General features: G+C 38.5%; 1 protein-coding gene across 1 annotated transcript; it reads right to left on the reverse strand.

The window, feature by feature from the left end:
- Positions 1-1,059: 1,059 nt before the first annotated feature.
- On the reverse strand, positions 1,060-5,861 carry col10a1a (collagen, type X, alpha 1a). The gene is made up of 3 exons (XM_084097283.1): positions 5,755-5,861; positions 5,357-5,498; positions 1,060-3,439 (listed from the first exon to the last, which is right to left on the reverse strand). Exons 2-3 carry the CDS (start codon positions 5,481-5,483, stop codon positions 1,599-1,601), a joined length of 1,968 nt encoding a protein of 655 aa, XP_083953409.1. The 5' UTR covers positions 5,484-5,498; positions 5,755-5,861; the 3' UTR covers positions 1,060-1,598.
- Between the last annotated feature and the right edge of the window lie 8,950 nt (positions 5,862-14,811).

Here is a 14,811-nt window from a genome sequence, read left to right on the forward strand (position 1 = left end):
GTATTGATTGTGCAACATTCTTTATAATATGAATGTCTTTGCCTTGAATAATTTGTGATACAGCAATTTTGCATATTTTTACAAGAGAAGACATTTTTAGAAAAGATTTCTAACTTTATTTTCATGTTATTTTGGTGGAGTATCTCTACCCTCAAATCCATTTGCCAGCTCATACTGAACAGTACCATGGTAAAACACCTAATTAAGTAATTATATAAGGGTTTGTAGGTTTTACACCACCGCTTTCTCATATCACATAGACCTTGAGGTATGAGGAACTTTTCATTATGTTTTTTGTATTTACCCTCAGCACTTGTAAATGCCGTTCTTCTAAATCTAAAGAAAAGCCAAATACTTTCCAAGTATAAAATAAATGTTAACAGACACTACTCAGATGTATTTAGCCTACCACAGAAGCTAAATATAATTTAGAACCATGCATTTTCTGCACTCCAAGATGAACCCCACCACTAATCTAGCAACCACAAGATGGGTGTGTTTTCACCCAATATTCCTGTTCCTAGTTTAGATGCTGGATATGCATCTTATACGCCAATGTTAAACTTGTGGCTCCTACCTCTGCACTCACAGATGGTAACGACTTTACCCTCCAGGTGCTCTTGTCTTCTTTTTTTTTTTATTCAACCACATCCCTCAACTCCTCCAAATGCAGTGCCTGCCTGTGGCTTGTGGTCCCTAGCTTCTGATTGCCTCCGCCCGGCGGCTTCTGTTTGACTTGTCTCTCCACCTAACCCACATCTATTTGGTTGACTGGTAACTTAACACAGTTATCAAAGCATACTCTACTTCCCAATCCTGTTTTTAAACACACTACTCTTGGCAAGTACGGGTTTTTGATTTATTTTATTTTTTTCAACCACCAAAACAAAATAGAAATATAGCATTTTAAATATGAGTACTGTTGTAATTCTGTTTGTCTCCAATTCTGTAATTCTGTAAGTCTCCACTTTGTAGCTGCCCTTATTTGAAAGAAAAAAAGTGACTCATGACTCAAACTGACTTATTCAGCACACTAAAACACAAACACAGACAAAAAACTCTTTAGGAAATATTTTATTTCAGCTATTATGGTTTACAGACAAAAATTTATAATTTGGGATAACATTTGTAGATGTTTTTCAAAATGTTTTTCATCATTTCCACCATCTTACAATATTCAAGTCAGAAATAAGGATGTCAGGAAGAGCATTCTCTCGGTTTAATCAGTAAGGGTATAAGAACAACAATAACAATAAAAATAAGACACACAGATTGAACTAGCCACTGTGATCAGTGACAAAAAAGACAAAAAAAAAAAAAAATGAGGAAAAGGCGAGAAATGATCAGAACACTTCTTCACGTGCTCTCTCCACACACATAAAATGAAATTGTTAAGGTTTTAACCATCTTGCTATCCCTGATAACATATTACATAAATTACTTCCTTCTTATTGGCACCACTGCTTGGAATTTTCAAGTTGAGATGCTTGTATTTCTCAGAACAATTGCACAGTCTGTTGTGCATTGAGGTTTGCAGAACAGGATATTATGTTTGAGAAATAGTGATGTTTTAGAAATGATGTGGTTTGATCACCTTATCACGTGGAGGCAATCAGGAACCCAGAGAAAGAGCAATGGACATTATCGGCAGCAAAAACACCATTGGCCTCATCATCAGGGATCTGAATATAAACAGTGTCCTGCTCATTGAGCTGAAGGACAGAACTACCAGACATCTGGTCCACAAATCCCTTGTTGTACTCATCATAGGTAAACATGACTGGATCACTATTTTTATAAAGTGCCACTAAAGCATTAGCTCCGTTCACATGCACGCTATAGGAGAAGTAATAAATTCCTGGAATCTGGCAGGTGAACAGACCTGTCTCGGGATCATAATGCTGCTCTGCATTATACACAATCTGATCAAACTTAATTGGGGTACCAGATGGGGGATAAGGTGTCACAGTTGCAACAGTGAATGCAGACACAGGACTTTTGACAAGAACTGGGTATGTTGTCTCACCTTGGGCCTTCTCAAACATGACCTCTCCAGGAGGTCCAGGAGGGCCGGGAGGTCCAGCAGGACCTGGAAGTCCAGGAGACCCATCAGATCCAGGAAGTCCAGGTGGACCCTGAGGTCCAGGAATTCCCTTGGCAGCCAAACCGGCTGGGCCAGGTGATCCAGGAAGACCCGGGTGGCCTTTAAGCCCAGGTAGGCCTGCAGGACCTGCTGGGCCAACAGGGCCTCTTGCTCCAGGGGCTCCTTCCTCTCCTTTTTCACCTGCTGCTCCAGGATATCCTGGAAGACCCTTTGGTCCAACAGGTCCTGGTGTTCCTGGGGTACCAGGAGCACCTGTGTGACCAGTATCTCCTTTGTTACCAGGAGCACCTGTAGCTCCTCTTGGACCAGGTTGTCCTGTTGCCCCTGTATATCCCTGCTTGCCTTCAACTCCTTGGGCTCCCTGTTCTCCCTTGTGCCCCTTCAACCCTGGAGGTCCCATTGGACCTTGATCACCCTTATCACCTGTTGCCCCCCTCTCACCCGGGAAACCTCTTGAACCTTGAGCACCAGCTGGACCCACAGGACCAGTAGCACCTGGATATCCAGTGTGCCCTTTAGCACCTGGCTCACCTTTCTGACCTGTTGTACCTGGGCTACCAGCTACTCCTCTCTCTCCTTTTACACCAGGTTCACCTGGTTTACCATAACCTGGAACACCAGGAGCACCAGGAGCACCAGCTGCGCCTTGTGAACCTTTGGGGCCAGTAGATCCAGGAATACCTGGAGCACCATTTTCACCTGGCTTGCCAGGCATTCCAATTCCAGGAGCACCCGTTTGACCTTTTGGACCTGTTGCACCCATTGGTCCAGATTCTCCATCACGGCCAGGTGAGCCTGGTTTACCAGGTTCACCAGGATGTCCAGCTTTGCCAGGTCTTCCAACACCAGGCTCACCAGACTTTCCTGAAGGACCCACTGCTCCTGCTGGACCTCTCTCACCTGGTGGCCCCTGAACCCCATAGCCTCTTTCTCCTTTTTGTCCTGGCAGACCAGGAATACCTGGATGTCCTTTAAGACCCGACTCTCCACGTGGTCCCATTGCTCCTGGAAGACCTGCTTGTCCAGGTTTGCCTGTTGCAGAAATGCCTGCAGGTCCAGGGCTACCAGCAGGACCAGGCATGCCTCTGGGGCCTTGAGGACCAGTTGCACCAGTGTCTCCTTTAAGTCCAGGTGCACCTGTGGCTCCGGGTTTGCCGGGTCCACCTGGAGAACCAGGTTTTCCAGGTGCTGAGTAACCAGCAGGACCAGGTGGTCCAGGAGGTCCCTGTGGCCCTGGCAGTCCTTCACCATCTTCTCCTGCGGGTCCAGGGGGGCCAGGAGGTCCAGGTTGGCCGGGCTCACCGGGGATACCTGGTTCTCCTGCTACTGATACCACTGGAATAAAACAAGAAGTTTATCAGTTTATCAGCAATACTCATAATCAGTTTGTATGGCAGTGGCAATAACTGTATTCATTCAATAATCAGTCATAGGTGGAATTGTCATTTTGGAACTGACTATGATATTGAATGTTTCTCATGCAATTCTATAGTGTATGTAAATTATATTGACTGTTTATATAAATTATTTAAAAAGTATAATATACTACAAAATATAATATTAGTACAATATACCAGTATAAACAAAAAAATGAGAAAAGGACCTAGAGGACCATATCAGATACAAATTAGACAGACTACAAAAATGTAGTGTGACTAAAATGTGTTCCAATGAACAAATGGTGACTTTTTACCCATTTCTACATTGTTAAAAATTGTATTATTGAACAACAGGTCATATATTCCAATAGAATTTTTTCCAATAGAGCTGCCTTCTAAAACAGCAGGAAGTCAGTATCTTCGAGAATGTTGATATGTATTAAGTCTTTTTTTAAATTCAAGTCCCTTTTTATCAAAACACAGTGTTCAGACATCAGAAATAATACATTTTGTAATAATACAAAATGCTTTTTCTTATCTTTTTGTAATTTTTGTGAAAAAGTGCTTGCCTCACATGTTTTGGTTTTAACTTAAATTTTTATATCTTTTATTATGCTATTTTATTCTTTTCTCTGAAGCCTTCAGAAACTTTCATTCCTGTAATTACAGTTTTTGCTGTATTGTTCCTAAATAAACTTGACTTGACAAAGGCCTCCAAGAATATATTATATTTTTTAGGATTGAATTACAATACATATTCTTTTTGTGCATTTTATAATTCCACAAGAGAATCTAATCTCTAGTGGAGTATATATGTATATACTAATCTAGTGTATATATATATATATATATATATATATATATATATATATATATATATATATATATATATATATATATATATATATATAGTGAGTATAGATACTCAGTGATGGAAGACCTCAACCAAAATAAAATGAAAATATCTCCAGTGAAATTATAAAATGCACAAAAATAATGTATATGTAATATATATGCAGCTAGGACTCCAGTTTTATAATTGCCTTCATGTGGTCAAATCTATTGGTTTGTAAACTACATTATACCAAAGGTCATTCTTGGAGGCACAGCTTTAATGAAACAGATGTGTCTAGATTTTGCCGTGACACACCCAGACAAATCACTTTTCAACATGTCTCTAGAGACTAATTCTAAAAAGCTGTTCATAACCTTCAAAGGTTTGTTGATTTTAACATGCATATCCTTTGAAATCTAAAACAACACTGAATCACTTCTGCTCAAACAAATTGTATAAATCTGTGCAGTATTTTGTTGTACAATATCACCAATTAAATGATTATATTTGAACTTTGAATATTTTATCAAACAATGCAGTTAAGCATTATATAAAAAAATGTTACAAGATTTAACATTTTGAATATTTCGTACATCCTTTTATTGTGCAATACTCCAAACTGGAATTTGTTGAAGGATATGTGGTATATAAAGATGCACTAAAGGATCCGTTGGATGTAAAATGCATTTTTACTACCTAAACTAAAAGAAACGACTTCCGGTATGTAATCAGAGACAGTAGAACAGACTTTATAGCATGATGCATCTGTAGGGGCATGACATGAATCTGCAATTTGAATATTCAAAAGCTTAGACAGGTTGCATTATACTATTGGAGGAAGCACTGTGTATCAGTACCCAATCAGTGTGCCGAACTACCCATGGAGTTTTTTATGCACATACCTAATTGTTTTGTATTGCCTACACTTAAACTGAATGTATTATATACGTCTTTAGATCAAACATCTTATTTGGAAACATATATCTTCAGTACAAAGGAGAAAGCAAAGAAAGGCATTTTTCAATTTTAAACACATACCTTGGCTTTTCACTGAGTAAGGCTGGTACTGGGGGGCCTTCATCACCTTCTTGACAACATATCTCTCACCATGGGCAGCCGTCAAGGCCACCAGGAGAAGAAGAATGCTTGCTACTCGTAGTTCCATTCTCTGAGGTCAAATCTGCAACGGAATTGAAAGAGTTAGATGTGATGATGCAAAGAACACTGAAACATTCAAATGGAACAAGTAGTTCATTAGTAAGTAAGCAACAGCTGACAATTGTAAACTATGATTTCAACTTCCATTCCATTATTAATAACTTTGTTTAACCCATAACTCAAAGTAGTATAAGAACACCCTCCCATTTGCACCTGCTGATAGATGTCTCTATCAAGGCCTAAAAAAACAAAGGAGAAGAAATAAAATGGACACCTACCGGCATACTTGGGTTCCAAATAAATAAAAAGTTGAACACAGCCACGGCTCTCACTTCTGAATATCCTTGTGGTAAGAGCCAGACAGGATCTGCTGCTGCCTAGCACAATGATGAGGGTTTTTATACCATATCTGGCCTTTGCATCATTAAAAAAGCACCTACCACACTAGTACCTCCCCTCTCATCGCAAGGCTGTAATTACCAAGCAGATTTGCCCACTGTTGGCATGTCACTTCAGGATGGCTTTTGCTTTGAGTGTTTAGACCCATGATTAGATCTTGTTAAGCTCCCCTCAAAGCTGCAAAAGATGCATTTTAGTCCTAAATTTGGGTTGAAAATGTCAAATTTAGGGTATGGATGGTCTGTATGATGTGTACTTCCCTATATGTAATGCTGTTATCTTTAGAAACATGATGTAAACAATAATTGACATTGAAATGAGTGACTTTCTAACAGTGTGGAGTTTTTTTTTTTTTTTTTTTTTGCTTTTAGCATTGCAATTGTGTTTTGTGTAATTTATTGGAAATATACACACATATATTATATTATATAATATTGTAATATATTATACACAAATATACATTTGTAAATCTATCTATCTATCTATCTATCTATCTATCTATCTATGCATTTAGAAATTTCAAATTATAGACACTTGCAATTTTTAAACAGATAAAAAGTGTCTGTAATAATTAAATAAATATAAATGCTATTGAAAATTGCTTTGTCTGAAAAGTTTAGCCTTGTCTGGCTGTTTGTTTTTACAAATTCCTCACTTTTTTTGGGACTGTCTGGTGCATTTGAATTTCTCCCAGAAAAACATATACAAAAACATAAGGGGGAAGAGAGATTCAGCAGGTCGGTGTGGGAACTGAAAACCTCCCGCTGTCCATAACAACAAACACGAAGGATCCAAATGTGTCTGAACACATTTAACTCTTTTCCTTGAGAAATGCTCATACAGGAGCCACTTTGACTCTTGTTTGTTCAGCGAGTCTGTTCGGAGAGTGTGTGAGGCTTTCATAAAATTTACTATTTCAGGCCAAACAAGTTTATGGTTCTTTACGTGTGTATTTTTGTAAGTGCTTCACCCAGAAACAGCTAATAAAGAATATATAAAAAGACGTTCTGGAAAATACATCTGACTTTGACTTTTTTACCCTCTTGTGAGGGGGGCGACGATGAGAATTCAACAAAGCGTCCAGCAGGGGGCGCACATTTTGTACAGTACTCTTTAACTGCATGTCTTTTTGAATGTTTTTGGATTTGTCAGCATCTTCATCACTAGGCATTTCTTGCCATTATGCTCCTTTCATCATGTTTTATTTCCTTAAATTAGGTTTTCTCACACAGCTCTCCCTCACGTTCTGAGGCTGCTGCTGGATTTTATTTTTGGGCGCATGGGAAACGTGCACACCCAATTAATCATACCCTCTACAACACAAGAGTGGTCTCGAGGTATGATCATGATCAGCTATGTGCGGCAGGCAACAGCTCCTAAATCTTTACATAATAACATATACTGCATGGTTCTGCCCATACGATTCCATATGATGTAGGCCTGAATGGAAGATCCCTTTTGCACACATGATGGAAGATTTATGCCACATACAGTAGTGTATCATTAAGTGTTCCCTGAACATGAAGTTTGTTTCAACATCTCCAATTTTCTGAATTAGTCTCAATCAAGTATAATTTTCCAAAGTGGTGCCTTAAAATAGCTTACTAAATAGTTTTGAACAATAATTGCAGTTGACAAGCATTGTTTTAACATGTTCTGCTCATGAAAAACCAACTTCTTAGACTTGGTAAAATACTGCACTGCTGAGAATATGAAGACATGCTGTTTTATAGACATGGCATGACATCTAAAAGAAAGATCACATTATCAGCTGTCTGCAGCACGTGTTTGATTACAACCTACACTCAGACACTTAATTTTTTCCAAAGACAGGATTTTTCCTCTTCCTTTAATTCTGATGCGATCAACAGTGTTGTATTTAAAGGGATAGTTCACCTAAAATGAAGATTGTGTGATCATTTAGACGTCACTTTAAACCTGTATGTTATTTTTATGTATAACACAAAAGGTGAACGTTTTTTTACAAGGGCATTTGTGACCATGTACACTACCATTCAAAGTTTAGGGTCGGAAAGATTTTTTAAAAATCTGAGGTTTTTGAAAGAAGTGTCTTCTCACTAAGGCTGCATTTATTCTATCAAAAATACAATAAAACAGTAAAATATTGTTATATGGCCTATTATTACAGTTTAAAATAACTGTTTTAATATATTTTGAAATATAATTTATTCCTGTGATGGCAAAGCTGAATTTTCAGCATCATTACTCCAGTCTTCAGTGTCACATGATCCTTCAGAAATCATTCTAGATTTGTGGCTCAAGAAACATGTATTGACATTACCAATGTTGAAAACAGTTTGTGGATTCTTTGATGATTATAAAGTTAAAAAGCAACACCATTTATTTGAACATTTTATTGACATTATTTTTGTAACAATTACTTTCACCTTTGATCAATTTAATGCCTTTTGAACAGCAGTATGTCACGCTAAATAGCTTGATAGCTTTGTGTTTTGAACAAACTAAAATGTAATTAAAGGTGCTCTAAGTAACTTTTTACCTTAACTGAACAGCTTCGGAGTCATTGGAATGGTTATATTACTTATTTCGGGTTGAATGGTGGTCGTTTCGCACCCCCCTGGTGCCCGTGAGCGGAAAATACGCACTTGCAACTTTGAGCCGGTGTGGTGAAGTATCCGGTAACTCTATAGTGATGGGTCCGGGCTGAGGACCCAAGCAATCCGATTGGTTCAAAGCACGTTTTATGGGTAATCGCTTTAGTGCCTGGTTAAAAATCATACAAAATCACTATATTATAAAGACGTTTGTTCTACGTTATAACGAGTCATTAATGTATTTAATGTATTTTAAATTATACGTTTCATATACTAGTATTTAACCGAAGCTATAGATTGTGAATTTAAACATTTCTTGTTGTTAGTGTGTTTTTTAGTTAGCTTAGATAGTAGCATAGCATACAGCTAACGTTATCCGAAGATCGTGCTATGAGCTTTACCTGATATTACTGCACTGATACTGCCTTAACGTATCACGAGAACAGATTTAGATCAGGCATACTACTGGCATACTAATTGGGTCCTCAGCCCGGACCCATCACTTCAGAGTTACCGGATACTTCACCACACCGGCGGGCCGCCGGCCGCCGCGTCAGGAAGTCTCGCGTGATATCAGGTCTCGCGATGTAAACAATTGCTTTACGGCCAGAAGAAATCTGCTAAAATGCTGTCATTATTGCGCTCCCTCACGCTGTTTGAACCCGAATGAAGAAGACGTTTTAAAGAATGTCCCATCTGCTTTGATGTTGTTAATCTACTAGCCTCTGGTGTCTGAGAATCGCCAACGAGTTTTTACAACAGTGTTGTCAAATATCTATTCCGAAGCTGTGGGGGGAGCTCTAGAGAGAAACCTGCGAACAAAAAGCGAGAATACAGCGAAGAAATCCCGAAACTACTGAGCCCTGCTTTAACTAACTGAATTGAATTAGTTTAACTGAATTTAATTGAGTCATTGAGTTGAACTGAAGATCCAGATCTTAAGATCATAAGTGGATGAACTGGTTCACTGAAAAGAATCATTCCAAAAACACATTGTAAACTTGGCATTCTATATGAATATTTTTGGCTCTATGAGATTTGTAAGTCACGGATAAAAGCATCAGTTGCTAAATGAACAAATGCAAATGTAAAAGAATTCGTCATTATTGAACTGATCTGGTTCTTGAGTTCAGATTCTCTCTGGAAGACAAGATTATTAGTGAAGAATGTCTGGAATTTTTCAAGGAATGGCATGAGGATGAGTAAATAGTGACAAACTTTACATTTTTGGGTGAGCTATCCCTTTAAGCGTGTGCTAACTCCATGAACACTTTCCTCTGCTGACAACGGTTCTTTCTAAATGTGTCATTGCACCTCCTGCACTGAAGTCTCAAGCAAACATTCATTTTTGCAAACTATGTTTGTGTTTACAACCCACTAAGGAGGCGAGTGACTCAAAATGCTACTGACATTTAGTTTAATGACAGAGCAAGTATGGGTGGAGTCTGTCTTTTTGTAACATTTTCAGGTTCTGTTAATTTAAAAGTTCTTTTGAAAACTGTCAAAACGAGCAGCATAGAGGATTTTTCATCACTCAACTCACAACCTGAGATCACAAGATGTGTCCATCTGATGAAAACGTGCTTCTGTTTGCTAGGTCATTAAAAGGCTATACTGTCATGTAAGTGATTTAGTTTTCTTTTTATGAGCTGTGTCATAGGACCATAAAATGACACAGCACTTAGGTTACGGTGACTTCACTTTGCAGTAACAGAGGAAAAAATAGCAAATGAAAAATACATTGTCTTTCAGCCATGTAGACCTCTGTTAAACTCATTACCCTCTCTGACACTTGTTGTGGTTACCATCTTACTTTAATAATAACCATTATGGCCTGTATTAGGCATTTATAAAATTAACAAGATACTATACATCTGAATTAAGTGTTTACCTACAGAACTATTGTTAAAAAAAGTGAATTAATTGTCATTGCAGACACTAACATTCTACAACAATGCTCTTAAAGGGGCAGTTCGCCTAAATTTTTTAATTCTGTCACAATTTTATCACCCTCATGTTGTTCCAAACCAGTATGGGTTTCTTTCTCTTGTGGAATGTAAGAAACATTGGACGCCATCAACTTTCATTATGGAGAAAAAAAAAATGCAATTATTTTGTGTTCCAAAGAAGACTTTTTAATTTTATTTTTGGGTGAAGTATGAAAAAATCTCTGCTTAAATCCATGCTGGTGGATACTATAAAGAAAAAAGCATTTTTCTGTATTAATGACCATTCAAAAGTAAAAGAAAAATACAGAGAGGAAAAAAAAAAGGCAGCAACTGTTTTAGATGAGACATTCAGGTGGGCAAAGGAGGAGGCTGGAATGCGGATCCACATGCAGGTTTAAGTTTATTAAAATAATCCACAAGGTCAAGATAACTGGCATAAACAATGAAAACGCGTAACGGGAGGACAAACGATAAACCAGAGAACATGCATTCAATGACTGAAAGGGAACAAGTGAAACACAAGGGCTATATATTTACACATGGGGCAGACAAGCTAAAGGTGACTGACTAGGGACAGGTGTTGGTGATAAGATGTCATGGAAATTAACGATGGTGGCTATGGTAACAAACAAGGAAGGCAAAACAAGGGAAACAGTAACTGAATACAGGAAGTGAACATAGAAACAATGGTAAAGGACATTTCAACTTAAAACACTTTCAACACCGGGATCATGACAGCAGCATAGAAATTGCAATATTTCATTGCATTGCAGATGTTTTGTCATTCAAAAATATTTGTGCATTTTGATTAAAAAATAATTTTAATCAAAATGCTGATACCAATACATAAATCACAAATATTTAAATTAAAGGGATAGTTCACCTAAAGAATTTAAATTCTGTCATTAATTACTCACCCTCATGACCCTCATCCCATTCCCAAAGACTTTCGTTCATCTTCAGAACACAAATGAAAATCTTTTTTTATGTAACCCAAGAGATTTCTGTCCCTCCTTTGACAGCTATGCAACTACCACTTTGACGCTTCAAAAAGTTTATAAAGAGATCGTAAAACTAATCCATATGAATTGAGCCATTTTCGGAAGAGACTCGTTCGCTTTATATGATGAACAGATTTAATTTAGGCTTTTATTCACATACATTGATCAGCGAACATAAACAGAAGCTCAACCGAACCTGCTAGACGCGCAAGAAAAAAACTCTTGAGGAAGCTCAAACGTGCTGTATAACACGGGAATGAGCCTCATTGGTTCTTGCTGAAGCTCAAACGTGCTGCGTAACACGAAAATTAACCTCATTGGTTCTCACACGCAGGCCCGGGGTGGGTAATCAGGAGAATCGGGAGAATTCCCGGTGGGCCGCTTCACTTTTGGGCCGGTCGAGGATTTTTTTTTCTTTTTCACATTTGTCACGTTAGTTACATTAGGCTACACACGTTCCGCATTCTGACACCGCAGCGCGCAGCCTCTGCATGGGTTGTACCATGTGAGGGAGTTCTCCCCTCCCCTCCTATATAGTTGGTTGGGTCCATATAGCCTGGTAATACCAAACTCTGCTACTTCGCTTTGCTTCGTAGACAGAGTCTGGCATGGCATAATTGAAAAGCGTTTTCTTTCTCGCGGGGGGGCGCTTGTCTGAAGTTTAAAATCATTGGTTACCCGTAAGCCAATCACATAACGTTTGGTTATGGCGTGTGTTATGCGCATGCTCAGCCGCATGTAACTTCCACTGTAAACACATGTATGATGCGAAAACAAAACCATCGAGCGGAATACCGGAGTGAACATGGCTGTGAACGACTTTTGCAGATTATGTGAAGTAAATCTACGCATCCACGGTACAATCAGTGTCTACGTCACGGCTCTCAGCCCGCCCTCTGTTCGTTGATTGGCCGGCTGTTTTGAGACCGGAGGAAAACGGAAAGCTCTGACGCTGTCTCAGACTGAGTACAGAAGCGAAATGAAATTGAGCGGAAGTACGAAGTCTGACGTAGTCAGGCTAGGGTCCCAAGGGTCCCAAAACGTTTTCTCAGGCAGGCTACCGGCACCGCCTACTGATAACGGTACGCGTCAGGGAGGATGGATGGGAGGAAGAGGCCAGGAGGTATGGAAGCTTGTTTCCGCCACAGAATAAAACATTTTAAAGGATAATTGCGACTTTTTATCTCACAATTGCGAGTTTACATCTCGCAATTCTGACTTTATTTCTCAGAATTGCGAGATATAAAGTCAGAATTGCGTGAAATAAAGTCGCAATTGCGTGAAATAAAGTCGCAATTGCTTCTTATAAAGTCTAAGTGAATTATTATTTAACCTTTACATTATTTGTTGAACCATGGTATTAATACAAACTACACAATAGTAAGAGCTGAACTGTTGCTTCATTTATCCAATTTGGAAAAAGTGCTAATTTGGAATTCCACCATGGAAAAAGTGGGCCGGTTTTGGGCCTGAAACTCCCGGGCTGAAAAGTGGCCCCACTCCGGCCCTGCTCACAAGCTTGAGCTTCCGTTTACCACAACTGATGTGTGAGTTGATGAATGTTTAAATGTGAATAAAAGCCTAAATTCAATCTGTTCATCATATAAAATGATCGTGTCTCTTCAGAAAATTTTGGACAAAACCGCTCAATTCATATGGATTAGTTTTATGATCTCTTTATGAACTTTTTGAAGCGTCAAAGTGTCAGTTGCGTAGCTGTCAACAGAGATCTTCATTAATGTTACGAAGATGAACAAAAGTCTGACAGGTTTGGATCGACATGAGGGCGAGTAAATAATGACAGAATTTTAATTTGTGGGTGAACTATCCATTTAATGATTCCACCAAAATACACAGCTACTTTTGAATGGCAAAATATCTATGGTGTAATTAATTTCATAACAGCTATTTTTAAATGGCAAAACATCTATGATGTTATGAAAAAATATTAAAAGTAGATGTGTAATGAAATTCATCGAATGCACTTCTGAATAGCAAATCATCTATAATGTGATGAAATTCATTATACTATAGATGTTTTGCCATTCAAATGTAGCTGTCTATTCTGATGGAAATCAAATAGCCAGCAACAAAGAAATTGCAAATATTTTGTTAAATTACAGTACATTTTGTCATTTAAAAGACAAATACACTGCCTGGACCATAAACATCACAACCTACGCTTTGGAAAATTGCCTCGGAGCAACCTGGGGTCACGTGTTTTACTGAGGGCCACAATGGTGGGAGTACAGGTTTGAACCTCCAACCTTCATTAGCTTTACTGATCTGTTATTTGAAGATACTCCCAGTGACCAGAGCACTTCCTCACCCAGAAGGAAAACATGCTATATAATAATTATTGGTTCATGCAACAGGGATCTGCCTTTGAGTGAGAGCTAAAGATACCCCATCTAGACTGGGACACAAATTTAAGATTTCAATAAACTAACTGTACCACTAAAAGCTACTTTGAGTTTTATGAATGGAAGGGTGGATGGGAACTAGTAGATTGTCGGTGAAATTATAGGGTCTCGGAAATAGACACTCTGAAACTGGTCTCTGGGTCGTTCTTCATCAAGCATGAAACGTCAAACGAATTGTTTTTTGTCCCAAGTGGCAGAATAAAGATCACAGGTACAAAAATGTGAAAGAGAAAGGTGTGTTGTCGGTGTCAAGTGCTCAGCTCTGAGTTAAACGCATTATTGGCTTCACTTGCTTTTCATCTCCACCTATAGGTGGGTCTTCTAAAAGCATCAGCAACAAAGAGACTCTTTCTTTGGAGTTGGTATGTCTGATCCTCTACCTTTCAGACATGTCTCGCCTTTCACTCTTTTATGAAAGAATGGGAGGAAAAATATATCCCTCGCTTCAGGGAATCAGAATCCATTAAAGGAATTGGTTAAATAAAGCTACCCAATGGGTTTTTCAGAACATCAATTTTGGTGGTTAAGTCCTGTATTTAAAGATAATAACTGATCCAAGAGTGTCTTCCAAAGATAATTGAAGGTTTTCTGTCTGCAAGAAACAATTTAAGAGGTTTTAGAATAAAACACGACAAACATCTAAAAGACCTAAAGAACACTTTGGAGTTTAGGGAAGTGTTCTGCAATGCAATAGTGAAAGCAAAAAAAAAAAAAAAAAAGTACAGAGGCTGTGCTATACTGTACAGTTATAATCAGATGTAATCTTAGGCTATGTTTACACGGAAACGATCTGAAGAGAAAACGCAAAAGTGGTGTTGCATTATCACTTTTTATTCAGCGTTTAGACGAGCGTTATGGGGGGGAAATCTGCGTGCATATGGTGAGGCAAAAGTGTGTGAAATTCGATGTAGTATGCACTCCAGGCGGCTAGGTGGCAATGTGAAGGAGATCGTGAGCAGATCGGTGCTCCACTGTCTGGCAGACTTT

The sequence above is a fragment of the Abramis brama genome, assembly GCF_963993115.1.
Source record: "Abramis brama genome assembly, chromosome: 21".
NCBI classification, from domain to species: Eukaryota; Metazoa; Chordata; class Actinopteri; order Cypriniformes; family Leuciscidae; genus Abramis; species Abramis brama.

Bases quoted from the DNA above. Each gene is read 5' to 3' on its own strand.
- col10a1a (XM_084097283.1), bottom strand. From the start codon at position 5,483: ATGGAACTACGAGTAGCAAGCATTCTTCTTCTCCTGGTGGCCTTGACG. The intron at 3,440-5,356 runs GTATGTGTTTAA...GTTTTATTCCAG, and splicing joins TTACTCAGTGAAAAGCCAAG to TGGTATCAGTAGCAGGAGAA.